The 18,455-nt window shown below is 34.9% G+C and overlaps 2 protein-coding genes across 2 annotated transcripts; both read left to right on the top strand.

Annotated features, from left to right (window-relative positions):
* Window positions 1-2,989: 2,989 nt before the first annotated feature.
* LOC104095647 (auxin-responsive protein SAUR20) lies at window positions 2,990-3,484 on the top strand. The gene has a single exon (XM_009601812.4). It carries the CDS (start codon window positions 2,990-2,992, stop codon window positions 3,482-3,484), a length of 495 nt encoding a protein of 164 aa, XP_009600107.2.
* Window positions 3,485-15,389: 11,905 nt separating this feature from the next.
* On the top strand, window positions 15,390-18,438 carry LOC104095648 (protein ROOT PRIMORDIUM DEFECTIVE 1). Its single transcript, XM_009601813.4, has 2 exons — window positions 15,390-17,597; window positions 17,714-18,438. Exon 1 carries the CDS (start codon window positions 15,484-15,486, stop codon window positions 16,891-16,893), a length of 1,410 nt encoding a protein of 469 aa, XP_009600108.3. The 5' UTR covers window positions 15,390-15,483; the 3' UTR covers window positions 16,894-17,597; window positions 17,714-18,438.
* Window positions 18,439-18,455: the final 17 nt, after the last annotated feature.

Below are 18,455 nucleotides of genomic sequence, written 5' to 3'. Positions count from 1 at the left end.
CCCTTCAAATTTTGCAGATCTTAACAAGTTTAACAAATATAAATTTTAATTTACAAACATAAAAATGATAATATTCTATTTATGTGATTCTAAAGGAGAAGCAAAGAAACAGATGTAAATGAAATTATTTAAAAACTTTAATTATATACATATCAAACTGTTTAGCATATTAATTGACTTCACATGATTTTTTCAATGAGAATTAATAGTGTTTTAATATATAACGATATAGCTAAAATATTAGCAAAAAATGCCGTTCCATTGTCACATTTGCTTAATAAATTCGAGTTATAGATCATAATTAATAGGGAAAACTACACCGTATAATTTTTCCTAAAAATAATATCATATAAAATATATATTAAAATATTAATGTATAATATACATATTTTTATATATAATCAATGTATATTTTTTATATATTTAACTAGCGAATGTAATTATTTTTAGCCGACCGTCCAAATATATATGAGCGGGTCAGGGTCGTTGGATATTTTAAAAGATACGAGTGAATTTTATTTAATACAAATAATACACGTGGCGGATTAAGAAAATGCCACATTGTGAAGTTAAAGTAAAAAAATTGATCAGGTTAGTTCTGTTAGATATATGGATAAGTTTGAGCCCAAAAACAAACGTTAGGGGCATTTGCGGACCAAAAAGTTAACGGAAGATATTTCTGAGCCATTTTGAATACGTTAGGGGTATTGTTGGCCCTTCTGTTAGATATAGGGGTAAGTTTGAGCCAAAAAATAAACGTTATGAACATTTGCGGACCAAAAGGTTAACGGATGATATTTTTGAGTCATTTTCAATACGTTACAGGATTTTTGGCACTTTTCCCTCAAAGCTATAAAGAGCTAAAAATTACATTACCAAGGAGATGCAATTTTGTAATTAAATTTAATCATTCTCCACGATCTATAGTACTTCAATTTTGATTGTCCACTACGTACTACTTCTATTAACTTATTTATTTATTTATAAAAAATGAACATTTGGATAATATTGTCAAAGTTTGAGAACACCTAACATTCGGATAAATTAATACCAACTTAATTGTGAATCTTGACGACCTCTGTAGGCAGCCTGCACCACAATATTTATTAGTTTATAGACCCAATAATAATTCCTTTTACAAACATATTAAAAGAAAAATTATTGCAGGATTCGTTCAGCCTGACAAAAAAATCAAATGTTTTTTCCATTGTCAAAAAGAGAAAGAAAAAAATATTTAATGTAATCGAGACCAAGAATGCTAGTCCTTTTAATATTTTTGAACTCTCTTTTATGTCAAGTAACTTTTTCAAAAAGAATAAAGAAATTATTTATCGGGACGGACGGATGAAATTAATTCTATAAAATATAATAGAAAATGTCTTGCACGATACATCTTCAATTATATTGTATATAATAATATGTACATTAGACACAGCTACGAAATCAGTATACTTGTCAAAAGCATGAATGATGACGAATTATTAGCAATTAGCTCACATGTGTGCATTGAAAAGTAACACCCTTCGCAAATGGTAAGTTGGCAACCATATAAATCAGAAAACTAATGCTAATCAAATGCAGTCAGAGACCCCACTATGAAAGTGCATTTATAATTTATAATTTATAATTAATGTAAACGATCATCATTAACCAAATCGTTCGATCAAGAGAAATATTTATGTAATTTTTGTCGTTATATTTTCTCAAAAGCAAGCTCGAAAGTATTGTTAGGGTTTTTGCTCTAATTTTCTTACCATATGAGTTTTACTTTTCTCTTAAAGTAAAGTCAAAGTATTATTATAATTGTTTTTAGGAAAATATAATTCTCTTTCATATTTGGTTATTCCGTATTCTCACAACTAGAAGATACAATAGCATCCACAATGTAGCCGTTTAAAGAATTTTGTTTGGAGGAGGGAATTTTCTCTCAATAGGATCTTATGTTTTCTTTTCATACGTAGGTTAATTGACCAAACCATATTTGATATTCTTATGCATATTTTAGTATATTTTTCTTTATGTTTAATTTATCGCCGTCCAAGGTTTGCCAATTGCAACTATTAACTTCCGCATGATGCCCTGTTATTTTCGATCCCAACAAGTATTTGTCAATGATAATTCGCTGAAAATTAAACATAATACAAGGTTTGCGCTAATGGAACTTATAATTAATCCTGCTTACGTACTCCAAGTCCAGCTCCCATTATGGCGCCCTCAGAAATAATACACTTTTTAACATACATAGAAAATTAAAAAGGATGGCCAACGCTCATTATGTTAGTTCACATAAATTAACTATACTATGATTTACGAGATTAAATTTTATGTAACGACTATTTTATACAATCAAGTCATTTAAACAGTAATTACATATAATTCTATTTTAATAAGCATTGATTGCTGATATGTAACCTGCAATAAACCGTTAAAACTATATTATTAATATAAAAATTATTTTAAATTCGTCGTTTATTACTCGAGCGTTCGTTCGTTGGTCGGGGACGTTGAATACAAAGAAGTCGTCACCATTTTGCAATTTAATACAAGCCATATTCTATTACCTTCAAATTAACAAATGTTGGCTTTCCTTCGTTGACAATTTCAAGTATTATTCGGGACTGAATCTATTTGGCCAGTGAACAACCTATATGGCCAAAATTTTATCCCTTTCTGAGGCATTATCTGTTTCCCCGTCCTTTTTATGGCCTTTGCTATCTTCATCATTAGTAACACTTCTCCAAATAAGCTAAAGGTCAGTTAGCTCTCAATAGACTTTTTCCCCTTAGTTGAATTCTACAAAAGGATATGAACAATCCAACTAGGAGAAAAATGAGGTTTATGCTCAATTTAGCTTATGATAGAGGTTGAAACCAAAATAGAAATTTTTTCTTCTTCTGTTCTTAAATCCTTTTTTCTTTGTTTGAAAGTGCAAAGAATATTTATTAGTTGTTTGTTTTTATATATAGAGAGAGAGGGAATGAATAGTGAAATGGGAAAGGGAAAAGAGAAGCAGTCCAACTCATCTATACTTAAGAAGTTGGAGAAATATCTATCAATGAATAAATTTAGTGGAGCCATTTTGTCAAAGAGCAAATCATGGCACGGCAGCACAACAAATATTAAGAGCAAAGTAGCCCCAGAGGGCTGTTTTTGGGTGTATGTTGGGCCAGAGAAAGAGAGGTTTGTGATAAAGACAAAGTATGCAAACCATCCAATGTTCAAGATGTTGCTTGAAGATGCTGAAAAAGAGTATGGTTATAATTATAGCCAAGGCCCTATTTTGTTACCTTGTGATGTTGATCACTTCTACAAAGTGTTGGCTGAAATTGGTAGCAGTAAACAGATTCAATCTTCAGGGTGTGGATCATGTAGTCCCTTATTTAGTCCTGGTAGGCGTTTGGGTAATAGCCAAATGGCCAAAGGTTATGGTTCTTATAGGGTTCTTACTCCACCAAGATTGCTCAAGCTCAACTCTATTCATTAGCAGGATCCCAGGGTCTAGCCTGAAGTCAGTATAAACTATAAGAAATCATAATTCACATTTAGATAAATATTAGTTGAGGTGTGTGCAAGTTGACTCGAAATCATTGCTATATAAAAAAAAATATATATGTTAATAGCAATATTTGTTTAGAAATCTCTTTTTTCTTTGTTTTTAGGTTTCTCTTGGTACGTGGAGTTTGTAAACCGCAGTTGTTTGTGAGATACACCTGTGGAATCAATTATATCCACGGGTTAGTTTTCAGTTTAATTGTATATGCAGTAGCTAAGGGCAGTGTTTTACTGTTTTGTTTGAAGATAAAAGCTCATACCTTGTACTATTATTACAGTACTTTCTTTCGTACTCCCTTTTGCTATCTTGTTTCGTTTTCTAAATACTTTGTATAGCTATTACTTGCTATTAATGCTTCTTCCATCCTTTTTTAAGCTAGAGTCTATCGAAAACAATTTCTCTGCCCGTCCAGATTAGGGGTAAGGTTGCGTACATCTTACCTTCCCCGGACCCTATGTAACGATCCGACCTGTCGTTCCGAAAGTTGTAGCCCCATTTTTTCCATTTCTGCTTATTTATGTGTTGTTCAGCTATGTTGAATTGTATCGAGTCGGTAGGTTTGGGTTCAGAGTAGTTTTGGAGTGAAATGAGACACTTAGTCTCTTAGTTAGAAAGCTAAGTTAGAAAAGTCAACCGGAAGTTGACTTATGAGTAAACGAGTTCGGACTTGGATTTTTATGATTCGGTTAGCTTCGTTGGGTGATTTTAGACTTAGGAGTGTGTCCGAAATGTAATTTGGAGGTCAGTGGTAGAATTAGGCTTGAATTGGCGAAAGTTAGAAATTTGGCGATTTTGGCCGGCAGTGAAAAATTAGGTATCGGGGTCGGAATGGAACTCCAGAAGTTGGAGTAGGTTCGTAGTGTCATTTGTGACGTGTGTGCATAATTTGAGTTAGTTTCGAGTTGATTTGATATGTTTCGGCGCGAGTTTTTGGAAGTCGAAAGTTCATTTAGTTTGTTTTGAGACGCGTTTCGTCGTTTAAATGTTGTTATGCATGATTTGAGGCCTTGAGTTGGTATGCGTTATGTTATGGGACCTGTTAGTATGTTCGTACGGGATCTCGATGAGTTCGGGTAAGTTTCAGATAAGTTTGGGCTGCGTTGTGCTCGTTTTTCTTATATTTCGACGTCATTTCTTCCAGCAAAAATGGTACCACATTAAGCAAATGAGCTCCGATATCTATTTTGATTGAAGCATTAGATCCGTATCGTAATTACGGAGCCATAAAAAAAAGCATCATCGAATTTGAGCATCGTATGAGGAATTTATGGTCATTTTACAAAAAAAAATGGGTTGCCAAATTTTTCAGAATAATTACGAAATTGTCACCGAATTCGTAGTTAAAAATCTGCACCATTTGAAAATATTAAAACCAACATATCTCATTCATTATAAGGTCAAATTGAGTGATTCAAAAGCCTAACTTGACTAGAATTTCACAAGAAATCCATTGGAGGCATAAAAAACGAGTTTCAGGATCGTTTGACAATAGAAGCGAGGCAGAATAGCTGGCAAAAAAAATATAAAATGAGGGTTTGTTCATTCGGTCATATTTTGAGTTGGGGAGCTCGGATTTAGGCAATTTTGGGGGCGATTTTCACCATAAGGATTGGGGTAAGTGTTCTATACTCAGTTTTAATTATATTTCATGAATCCATCTTCGTTTTTGGGATTTGATTGATGATTTCAAAGTGAAATTGAGGGAGTTAGGGTTTGAGTTTTGGAGAGTTTAAGTGAAGATTTGAGGGACCAAATGGAGTCCGATTTTAATGAATTTATATGGTTAGACTCGGGAGAGGACGAGGTTTATTATTCTGTCATTTTTGACTAATTTCGAGACGTGGGTCGGGTTTTGACCGATTTCGGATTTTTAGCATATTTATGTAGTTTTTATTGTGGAATTCGGTTATTTAGACTATGTTGATAGTAGTATTCTGATTTTTGGTTAGATTCGGAGCTTTTGGAGACCGAGTCCAGAGACGAGGGCATCCCGGAATAGGATTTTACGTTGTTAAGGTAAGTAACAATTTTAACTCTGGCTTTGATGGTATAACCCGGAGAATTTGATATCGTGTGACTGTTTGAAGGTGATACCCACGCGGTGACGGGCGTGTGGGTGTATACCTCGAGGGATTGAGACTTGGTCCGTCTCGTGAGGCCTCATGGCCATCATCTGAGTTTACGTAGTTACTTGTTGTTGAACTTGTCCGCCTTCATGTTAGAGATCATGCTTAGGCTTTATTCATGCTCACATTATTTGTACTCAGTCATAGAAATTATTGTACATGTTTACCTCAGTCTCTATTATTTGCTAATATGTTGTGATACTTGATGTGGGCTGTGTTCCCTTATTTGTTGATGATGGCGAGGCTAGTGAGGTACATGATTGAGTGAGGTCGGTGGCCTGGTTGTGAGGATATTAATACCATAGCGCGTGAGTTGTCTGCGTAGCAGCGAATGACAGCATTATGCCCAACCCAACCGCCTTAAGTAGAGGGCCACTACCCCTTCCCTTCCCAGGAGCGCATCTATAGAATAAAGAGAGCACGCAAGTGAGTTGACTGTGCGGGTCCAGGTATTGATACCATAGCGCGTGAGTTATCCGCGTAGTACGTGAGTTGACCGTGCAGATTCAGGTATTGATATGATGGCACGTGAGTTGTCTGTGCTTAGCTCTTGGGCTTTGGGAGCCCCTCCGAAGTCTGTACATACCCCCAGTGAGCGCAGAGTGTTGAGCGTTGAGTGCTGAGTGTGAGTGTTGAGTGATGGAGTGACATTGCTGTGAGGTTGTATTTACTTTTGATGTTGCTGCATTTACCTGTTAATTTTCCTTGTAGTTTTACTGATTTATGAAATTACCTATCTATTACTGTTTGTACTTAATTGTGGAAATAATAATTGGATTATTCTGCTTAGCTCATCACTACTGCTCAGTTCCTTAATTATTTCTGTTACTACAGAGTCGGTTGTACTCATACTACACCGTACACTTTATGTGCAGATCCAGGTGAGTTAGAACTTAGAAGGCGGCGATCGTTGAGTTCAGGCCGGCTATCTTTGGAGACTGCAAGGTAACTGTTAGCGTCCGCATGACCTTGTTACTCCTTTTATCATTCTTCTTTTGAGACTGTATTGACAGTTAGACAGTTATATATCCTAGTTCATAGTTTTAGATGCTCATGACTTAGTAACACCCCGATATTTGGGGCTCGTTTCCGTATTTTCTATAATTATATTTAGAGTTGATTTAGTTTATGAAAAAAAAATTCAAATATTTTATTAAATTCTTATAATCAATTTAGTAGTAATACTTTGGAAAATAGGCTTGCCTTGTAACATGATAGGCGCCATCACGACCATGGTTAGATTTTGCGTTGTGACACCCTACTTGAGGGATTACACTAGGTTGTTGTTCGAAGATAAAGGCCGACTAAAGAAAGCAGTTCCTTCACCAACTTTAATTTGATCTTATATACATATTAAGAGGTGACAAATGGGCGGGTCAGATCAAATATGGGTATGTCGAAAATGGATAATGCAAAAAATGGATAAATTATCCGATCCAACCCATATTTAATACGGATAAAAAACGGGTTAGCTGACGGATAATACGGATATCCATATTATCCATGGCTTTTTGAATATGATCACTTTTGGAAGAATTCCTAGTCTCCCAAACTTGAGGAACCCCCAATTTGAGGTTTTACAAATATAAAAGTTAAATTCATTAGTTATCCATTAATTATTCATTTTCTAAGTGGATAATGTGGTTATTATCCATATTTGACCCGTTTATTATCCAATCCATTTTTAATGAATAATATGGGTGGATCAAATTTTTTTAAAAACCATTTTGCCGCCGCTAAGGCATATTATGGAAGAGATGTAAAGATGCTTACATGCAGAAAATTGCATGTGATTTATGAGTCTCAAAATATACTGTGCAACAAATAATAAATGGTGTTTGGTTAATTTTCCTACCTCTTTTCTGTATGTTTGAGGTGTCTATTCGACAAGTCTTCTATTTTTTTCCTTCACTTGCATATAGAAAGTCTTTTTTTTTTTACGTAGTGTAAGAAATAATTTTCCCTTAGGCAGATGGCCACTTTATTTAATTTCACCTACGCATCTATCAATCAACTGATTCTGAAATTATCATAAGCGCATGCACTCAAGGTTAATATAATTACATTCTCAAACCTGCTAAAATTAACCAAAGTTTGCTACGTGTTAAGGAAGACATTTCTTGAGTCAGATTTTTACACCTAGTTTTGATTATATCCCTTTTTTCACAGTAGTTAGACATTTTAGAGAGGAAGTAATTGTTATTTGTTACTTTGTTAGGTGCATGAAATGTAATGAGCCAACTAGCTAGCCACGAGGTACTATATAGAAAACAGTCTAGTAGTGTTTATTTAAACAGGATTGGGTGGTCTGAGTCAACAGAAATGGCTATATATTTGCTACCATATTAATGCAATTGACAACTAAAGGGGACAAAAGATAGTGAGAGTGAGAGGGCATAGGTGATAACTTTTGAATTTTGATAATAAACATATAAAAGGACTCTCATGCTCTTTCGCCCAAATTCAAATTGTGTCTTTTGGTGGTCCTTTAACATCAATATTTGGTGGACCAAATAGATGAGACCCATAAGCTTTGAAATAATTAATGCACACCATATTTGTCAATTTGCACGTCCTTCTGTACATATATAATTGCAATCTACACAATCTTTTATTTAGACACCCTCGAATATAGTAGTACTAATAGTTTTGGAGATTGATTGAGTCCGTTTGGATTGACCTAAAAAAAAAGCGGTTTTTCAGTAGAAATAACTTTTAATTCAAAAAGTAATAAGTTGGGGTTGCCCAACTTATTGTTTTTGGTTTGTTTTGAATATTTTTTAACTTATTTTAAATACTTTTTAACTTTATTAAACAATAAAAAAAAATTCAAAGCTGATTTAACTAGTTTAAAAGTCAATCGAACACCCTCTAAGACGCTGACTACAGTGACTCCTAATCTATGACTTGGCTTGTGCATATTATAATGCACAAAGGAAACGTGTGCCGACTTTACAATTCCCTCTCTCATGTTCTTTGTCTATGGGTCCCAATATTCTTTGTGGTTTGCACACTATTACACACGAAAAGATTTACCCAGTGCACATCACAGAGTGCTCACTCGAAGGGCTGAGGCTCTGACAGAGGTTATAGCTGCCGCGAGTTACCCTTTTAAAAAGAAATTCCATACAAATAAGATATGAATAGTCAAAGCAACAAGAACATATAGTTAGTTATACTTAACTTGTATGAATTATATATAAGAATTATATGTAATGGGAGAAAATACATGTCCGACAAGTGTCATCTATTATTCATCCTATTTTTTTGATCAAACGAACTAAATATTATAATTTGTTATGAAAATATTATATTGTGGATATCCATTTATTACTCCGCTATAGATAATCTTCCTGAAAAAGATTATCTATTTAGTACTCTGTTGAAGTTTATCTACAAGCAGCTGATGCAGGCAGGTTGCAAGCAACCCAATGAAATAATTTGCAGCAGCGTCTTATTAAACAGGCATGTTGCAAGCAGCTCATGCAGACAACTTACAAACAGCTAAAGAAAAGCCTTGCAGCTACTTCCTGAAAAGCCTCGCAGATGCTTCCTTTATTCTATAAATAGAGGAGTTTTCAGTTCATTATGAATATAAGTTTGAAAGTAGAATAATATATCAGTTTCTCTCTATACTTGTCTTTACTTTACAGTCTTTATTTTATAACACGTTATCAGCATGATACTCTGCCATCTCGAGAAAATACTTTAAAAGTATCAGATGTACGAACTTTCTTTTTCTAAATAATGTCAAATCTTTCTAAAATTGAATTTGTAGCCCTGGATATATCGGGCAAAAGCTATATATCTTGGGTGCTTGATGCTGAAATTCATCTTGATGCGATGGGTCTGGCAGACACCATCACGAACAAAAATCAAGCATCAAACCAAGACCGTGCCAAAGTAATGATATTCCTACACCAGCACGTTGATGAAGGCATGAAAATGGAATATCTCACTATTAAAGATCCAATCATATTGTGAAATAATTTGAAAGATAGATATGACCACATGAAGATGGTCGTTCTTCCACAGGCACGTTATGACTGGGCTGTTCTAAGGCTACAAGATTTTAAATCTATCAGTGAGTATAATTCTACTATGTTCAAAATTATTTTTCAATTAAAATTGTGTGGTGATAATATTACTGATCATGATATGTTAGAGAAAACTTTCACCACTTTTCATTCCCTGAAGTGAATGAGACGAACTTCCACCAAGCAACATAATGGGCTATTAATGAAAAACCATGAAATCCGACCTACTGATTCTTGTCCATTCCCTAAAGTGAATGAGACGAACTTCCACCAAGCTAAGCGTGGAAGAGGTCATGGCCCTAGTCATGGTCATGGCCGTGGTTGGGGAAGAAACTTTAATCATGATAACAATAATGCACCAAAAACCCTCCTCACCACCGGCAGTGGAAAAGGAAGGAACAAAAGCATGAAGCGGTGCAAGCAACAAATGCAGAAAATGCATGCTATAGATGTGGCGGAAAAGGGCACTGGTCACGTACCTGTTGTACACCAAAGCACCTGGTTGAGCTTTATCAAGCCTCCCTGAAGAAGACATAGAAAAATGTTGAAGCAAATTTCATTTTTGAAGATAATTTAGACTTCATGCATTTGAATGTAGCTGATTACTTTGCACTCCCAGAAGGAGAAACAAGTCATGTGATCGGTGATAAATCTGTAGAAATATAAATATTTTATTTTTTGTTGTTTGTAGTAGAAAGTATAGTTATGTAATTATTGTACATAAATAAAAGTTATGCTTTGCTAATGATGTTTACTATCATATTTATTTTGTTTATGTCATTTTGAAGAATATGGATAATCCTCAACTTATGTTTGGATCAAAGACCAATCATGAAGATATTTGTGTAATTGATAGTGGAACAACTCATGCCATATTCAAAGATCAGAAATACTTTTCTTATTTGCATGGGAAAAAGGCAAATGTTTCTATAATTTCTGTTAATATAAGTTTGATTGAAGGCTCCGAAAGAGCTACTATATTTCTGTTTAAGGGAACAAAACTTATAATAGACAATGCATTATTCTCCTCCAAGTTCCGAAGAAACTTGTTGAGTTTTATATATATCCGCCAAAATGGGTATCATGTTGAGACAATAGATGAAATGAATATGAAATATCTTTGTATTACAAATAATGTTTAGGGCCAGAAGTGTATTGTACAAAAGTTACCAACTTTATCTTCTGGCTTATACTATTCAAAGATTAGTACAGTTGAAGCACGCTCTATCGTAAACTAGAAGTTTACTGATTCAAATATTTTTGTGCTTTGGCATGGCTGTTTGGGCTATCCTGGATCAATAATGATGAGACGAATTACTGAAAATTCGATTGGGCATCCATTAAAGAACCTGAAGATTCTTACAAATAATGATTTTTCTTGTGATACTTGTTATCAAGGCAAAATGATTACTATACCATCACCAATGAAGGTTGGCATTGAATCCCCTGCCTTTTTAGAATGTATACATGGGGATATATGTGGACCTATTCACCCACCAAGTGGGTTTTTTTAGATATTTTATGGTCCTAATAGATGCTGGTCTCATGTGTGCCTACTATCATCTCGCAACCTGGCATTTGCAAAGCTATTAGCCCAAATAATTCGATTAAGGGCATAATTCCCAGATTATCCTATAAAGGCTATTCGCCTTGATAATGCTGGAGAATTCTCATATCAAGCTTTTGATGATTATTGTCTATCAGTTGAGATAAAAGTTAAATATCCTGTAACTTATGTTCATACTCAAAATGGCCTTGTAGAGTCATTTATTAAACGTCTGCAATTGATAGCAAGACCAATACTTATGAAAACAAAATTGCCCACTAATATTTGGGGCCATGCTATCTTGCATGCAACATCGCTTATCCGTCTCAAACTGACACATTATAATAAATATTCTTCGTCACAATTAGTTTTTGGTCATGAATCAAATATTGCTCATCTACGAATTTTTGAATGTGCTGTAAATGTGCTAGTAGCACCACCACATCACAGTAAGATGGGCCCGTAAAGAAGGTTATAAATATATGTTGGGTTTGAAAAACCTCTATTATTCACTATCTTGAACCATTGACGGGAGATTTATTTACTGCTCGATTTGCAGATTGTCGGTTTGATGAAACAAATTTCCCACAATTAGGGGGAGAGAAAAAGGAAATCAAAAGAGAAATTACGTGGAAAGTTTCATCATTATCTCATTTTGATCCACGTACCCTTATATGTAATCAGGAGGTCCAGAAGATCATCCGTTTATAAAATATAACAAATCAAATGTCATACGCGTTTACTGATTTGAAAAGGATAACTAAGTCACATATCCCTGCAGAGAATGTACCTATACGAATTGATGTCCTAGTAGGACCATTTACTAGCATGAGAACTAGTGAACCTAAAGCACGCCTGAAGCGTGGTAGGTCTTTGGGTTTTAAGGATCGAAATTCTCGAAAAAGAAAATCGACAAATGATCAAAACGATACTATAAAAGGATTTCCTGAAGAGACCCAAAATCTGATTAGTTCTGGGATTCCCGAAGAAATCACTGAACCCGAGACTCAAGTGAGCGAAGATCTTTTAATAAGTTCTATTGGTGATGGGATTAATTTAAATCGATCTGAAATAGTGGTGGATAATATTTTTGCTTATAATATTACACTTAACATTATGGAAGATAGTGAGGATTTTGAACCCCGATCTGCCGAATAATGTCGACAAAGATCTGATTGGCCAAAACGGCAATGGGCAATTCAATCAGAATTGAACGCACTTGCTAAAAGAGAGATCTTTGGACCAGTAGTCCAAACACATGCTGGTATAAAATCAGTTGGTCATAAATGGATTTTTGTGCGAAAAAGAAATGACAAAAATGAAGTTGAAAGATACAAGGCTCACCTTGTCGCACAAGGATTCTCACAACAATGTGAAGTCTATTATGAAGAAACATATTCACCCGTTATGGATGCCATAACATTTCGATATCTCATCAGTTTAGCTTTACGTGAAAGGCTTGAAATATATATGATGGATACAACTTATCTGTACGGGTTACTTAATAATGAGATTTACATGAAAATACCTGAAGGATTTAAAATGCCTGAAGCAAATTCAAAATCTCGAAAAATGTATTCAATCAGATTACAAAGATCTTTGTACGGTTTAAAGCAATTTGGGTGCATGTGATATAATCGCCTTGGTGAATATTTGTTGAAAGAGGATTACATAAATGATGTTATTTGTCCATGTATTTTTATAAAGAAAATGGCACTAGAATTTGTTATACTTGTTGTTTATGTTGATGACATAAGTCTTGTATTGTTGGAACTCTAGAAGAGCTCCAAAAGGCAATTGAATATCTTAAGAAATAATTTGAGATGAAAGATCCTGGAAAGACAAAACTTTGTCTTGGACTGCAAATTGAACATTTAGCAGACGAGATCTTTATGCATCAATCTGCTTATACAGAAAGGGTCTTAAAACGCTGTTACATGGACAAAGTGCACCCATTGAGTACACCAATAGTTGCTCGATCACTTGAAGTGAATAAGGACTCGTTCCGACCTCCAGAAGAGGATGAGGAACTCCTTGGTCCTGGAACACCCTATCTCAGTGCAATTGGTGCACCTATGTATCTTGCTAATGCTACAAGGCCTGACATCACATTATCTGCTAATTTACTAGAAAGATATAGCTCTTCTCTTATACTGAGACATTGGAATGGGATTAAACATATTTTGCGATATTTAAAGGGAACTCTTGATATGAGTTTGTTTTATATTAACAAAGGTAGTGCAGATCTTATTGGTTATGCAGATGCAACTTATTTATCTCATCCCATAAATCTCAATCTCAAATTAGGTACGTGTTTACATGTGGAGGTACTGTCATATCATGGCACTCTACAAAGCAATCAATTGTTGCTACTTCTTCAAATCATGACGAGATAATAGCTATTCATGAAGCAAGTAGGGAATGCGTATGGCTGAGATCAGTGATTCATTTTATTCAATAAAAATGTGGTTTGGAATGTGATAAAGGATCCACAATTTTATACGAAGACGATGTTTCATGCATAGCCCAATTAGAGGAAGGATTTATAAAAGGAGATAGAACGAAGAACATTTCACCAAAATTATTCTACACACATGTTCTTCAGAAAAATGGTGACATCGATGTGCAACAAATCCGTTCAAGTGACAATCCATCAGATTTGTTCACTAAATCTTTACCAACTCCAACTTTTGAGAAGATGTTATACAAGATTGGAATGCGGAGACTCAAATATTTGAAACAAGGTTTTCATCAGGGGGAGTGAAATACGCGTCGTACTCTTTTTTCCTTACTAAGCTTTTTTCCATAGGATTTTTCCTGTAAGGTTTTTAATGAGGCATCTAAAAATGTGTATTACTAAATATGTGTTCTCGTTTTCCTTCACTAGGATGTTTCCCACTTGATTTTTCCTAATAAGGTTTTAACGAGGCACATTATCTTTTAATGAACATCTAAGGAGGAGTGTTATGAAAATATTATATTGTGAATGTCCATTCATTACTCCGCTATAGATAATCTTCCTGAAGAAAATTATCCATTTAGTACTGTATTGAAGTTTATCTACAAGCAGCTGATGCAGGCAGGTTGCAAGCAACTCAATGAAATGATTTACAACAGCTTCTTATTAAACAGGCAGGTTGCAAGCAGCTCATGTAGACATCTTACAAGCAGCTAAAGAAAAGCCTTGCAGTTGCTTCCTGAAAAGCCTCACATCTGCTTCATTTCTTCTATAAATAGAGAAGTTTTCAGTTCATTATGAATATAAGTTTAAAAGTTAAACAATATATCAGTTTCTCTATACTTGTCTTTACTTTATTGTCGTTATTTTATAACATAATTAACAAAATTTAAAGAGAAATACAAGCAAGACATAGGTTCATGAGTTGCTTTTTGTTTCTTAGTAAAAATATGACAATGTGAAAATATAATAATAAAAAAATATGTGTTGAAGTTGAACCATACGCCATGTGTCTCTATTGAGAAATTTTCTTTAAAAAATATATTATTTTGAAAACGACTCTAGCCGCTCTCATCCAATAATTAATAGGCGAAAAAGTTGTAATTCATTGCCCTTTTCGTTATCATCAAACCAAATATTATCGAACACACGTTTTGCTACCAAACTACCTTCGTTTACTTCATCCATAGCCATTTCTATTCACAATTAAAAAAAAAGAGTAGCTCTTCAATTTAATATCTTGAAGTAGAATTCGAAATCGTGGCATGATCTTACACGTTTATTCTATTAGAATGGAGAAAGGGGTTTAGTTTAATCCATTCGCTCGAAATTTACACCGTATATATGATGTTAAATCTTATATATATATTAAATATTAAATTACTTTAAATTTTTTGTGCGTTTACTTTTTTTATTTTTTGAATTTCTTTAATAGAAATTCTACTTCCGCCGCGGCATATAGTTCACGTTAGATACACTAACACAATTTATATCCAGAACGTAAAGTATTCCAATCTTTTCCAGCAAAGTTAAAGATACAAAATAGTATTGTAATCAATTATTCCTAGTTAAACTTGTTACAGTTTGACCGTGAAAAATTGCAATTTCCTCCAGAAATATTTCTATAATTACTAAAATTACCCTATATGTTTTCGATCAATCCACATTGCACCCTACATAAGGAAAAAGAACTCCCGCTCTTGTTCCTGCTGCAAATCTTCCCTGTAAAACCCCTAAACCCTAAATTCAAAAACTTTATCAAAATGCACATTTTCCTTAAAATTTCTACAAAGCTCTTACAATCCAAATCCAAACCCTTCAATTCCCTCACATGGATCCCACCACTTTTCTTACAATCCACTAAACAAATGTCGCAGTCAACTTCCATACCCAGAAACCAACAGCGCGTTCGCGACCACGGCTACGACGATTACATGGAAATTGAAAAAAAAATCCGCAAAGTCATGAAATTCCAAGAACAGCTCCTCACTCAGACAAATTCAATGATCCCTATTTCTCGCCTTGACATGCTCGCTCGCCGTTTCGGGTTCAAACAATACGAAGCAGGCAAGTTTATTCTCAAATTCCCTCATGTTTTTGAGGTTTTCGAACACCCAGTTCAGAGAATACTTTATTGCAGGCTCACCCATAAAGCACTGCTTCAAATTGAGCAAGAAAAATTAGCTCTTTTAGCTCAATTACCTGAAGCTGTAACCCGTTTAAGAAAGCTTCTAATGCTTTCTAATACGGGGAGATTAAGGCTAGAACATGTTAGGATTGCAAGGAAAGAATTTGGTTTACCTGATGATTTTGAGTTTTCTGTTGTTTTGAAGTATCCTATGTATTTTAGATTGTTTGATGCTAAAGAGACTAGGAACAAGTACATTGAGGTTGTAGAGAAAGACCCGATGTTAGCTGTTTGTGCCGTGGAGAGAGTTAGGGAGAAAGAGTATAGAGAAAAGGGTGGTGAAGAAGAGAATGTGAGGTTTTATTTTAGGGTGAATTTCCCACCAGGTTTCAAGATTGGGAAGTATTATAAGATTGCTGTTTGGAAATGGCAAAGGCTGCCTTATTGGTCGCCTTATGAGGATATCTCGGGTTATGATTTGAGGTCGCTCGAGGCACAGAAGAGGATGGAGAAGAGAGCAGTGGCCACTATCCATGAGTTGCTGTCATTGACGGTTGAAAAGAAGATTACTTTGGAGAGAATCGCGCATTTTAGGTTGGCGATGGATTTGCCGAAGAAGCTGAAGGACTTTCTCCTTCAGCATCAGGGAATATTTTATATCTCGACAAGGGGAAATCAGGGGAAATTGCATACGGTGTTTCTCAGGGAGGCTTATAGGAAGGGAGAGTTGATTGAGCCAAATGATCTGTATTTAGCTAGGAGAAGGCTGGCTGAGTTGGTTTTGATGAGTCCAAGGAAAGCCAATATGGATAAAGAATTAGTTAATTATAGAAGGCGGGGAGACGATGATGAAATAGCTGCTGTGAGAAGAGACAACGTCGAGAATGAAGGAGATCATTCAACAGTTCAAGAGACAGTTAGCGAAGATGAGGAGAGAGAAGAAAGTGTGGACTACGATGATGATTGCAGCAGTGACTCTAAGTACACAGATGAAGAAGACAGTGGTGATGATGTTACTGATGATTTAGGAAAAGAAACATCATAATATTACTAATTATTGCAACTTCGAAAGCAATATGTTAAATGCCGTAAACGGACAACGTGAGATATTATTTCATTTGTGTAAAAAGAACAAATCACTGATTGGTATTTGTTTCTTAATCAGAATGTTTTTCTGTCATTTTTGGCTCAATTGAAATTTCTTCCAAAGACTTTCAAGGAAAATATTAGAGAAGACATAGTGAATCCATTTTGATCTTAACATGGACATGGTGGTTAGAAAGATTCAGCAGTACTATCCAAAGAGGTGATTTATGTCCTTCATAAAAGAACTTTTGGCTTTGGAACACAACATAGTGAATTTTCGCCGGGAGGTGCAATGTTTTACATTGGTATTCTTGCCTTCCTCTTGCCAGCACATCTCCAGAAGCATCGTATTTATTACAGCCTGCATAATGGTAAAAGAACTATCTACGGGTAACTTCCAGCTTGTCATGTTGACTAAGAGGGAAAGGAAAAGGGAAGATCACAGATACCGCCAGTCTCTTTGAATTAAAAAAACATCTTATGCTAGTATGCACACACGTGAGATTTATTTAAGAGAAAGAGAACAGAGGAGGGCTTGATTAAACTAGAAGCATGTCGCTTGGTTTTAGCACTAAGACAAGGCCTTCATCCCTTTCAGCTTGAAAAGTGAACAAGCATGTTCTTTATGAATTCCACTGGATCAAGTGTTCATTTCACAAAGAGGTAAATATTAAGAAACAAAAATCAGCATCTTTAAAATGTGTATTTATTTCTAACCAACAGTTTTTTAGGCAGATGTTATTTTTTTTTTAATCATTTGGTTTTTTGGTGTTCTCCAGGTCGTCAAATCTTGAAGGAGAGTTGCATGATTTGGGAACTATGATATAAACATAGCTTAAACTAATGGAATTATCTTATCATTCATCCAAGCCATTCTGCTAGGTTTTGAGCACTTTCAGGAAGCAGCCAAGGGGCTTCTATCGAGTAGAGAGGAGATTGGACAGTTTCTTTGACATAGTTTTAAACTTTTAATGAGCTTTGTCCACATCCAAGGTAAAAGCCATCACTATCATCCAAGAAATTTGAGGCTAAAATCATTGTTAATTGTCTCAAAGGTTTCAGCTTTTTGTCAGAGAAGCATGTGGGTGTCTAAGATTTTGAAAGATCGATAGTCGAAATCGAGTGGAAGGGCTCAAAGGGTAGTTGTTTGACTTTGAGCCCTCACAAAGAGGAATGACAAGAAGAATTTTATAAAGGAAGATGGGATTGTCAAATGGAATGAGGAATTTAAAGTATGTAACTTTCAGCTTATAAAGGAGGTGTTCATCCTTGGGAGGTTGCCCTTGGTGTGTTCAAACTGAGTTCTTGATTGCCTTTACCTCTGATTCTGTTAGTTTTTCTGGATTCTGATTTTTTACTACTATGGTTCTGTTAGACGTTTTGACTTTTGCTTGCTTTCATTCCTTTTATGGGTTTTAGAACTGTCGAGAGAAAGACAAAATGAAATCAAAGATCAATCTTGGATTTTCTAACGAGTAAGAAGATTTTAAGCCTTTCTTGATCATTGTCATGAAATGTTGT

Source organism: Nicotiana tomentosiformis, chromosome 3 (genome assembly GCF_000390325.3).
Source record: "Nicotiana tomentosiformis chromosome 3, ASM39032v3, whole genome shotgun sequence".
Lineage (NCBI taxonomy): Eukaryota > Viridiplantae > Streptophyta > Magnoliopsida > Solanales > Solanaceae > Nicotiana > Nicotiana tomentosiformis.
Note: the sequence above shows the minus strand (reverse complement) of the source record. Positions and strands in the feature narration are given on the sequence as shown.

Coding starts and splice junctions, on each gene's coding strand:
- LOC104095647 (XM_009601812.4), top strand. CDS start 2,990: ATGGGAAAGGGAAAAGAGAAGCAGTCCAACTCATCTATACTTAAGAAG.
- LOC104095648 (XM_009601813.4), top strand. CDS start 15,484: ATGCACATTTTCCTTAAAATTTCTACAAAGCTCTTACAATCCAAATCC.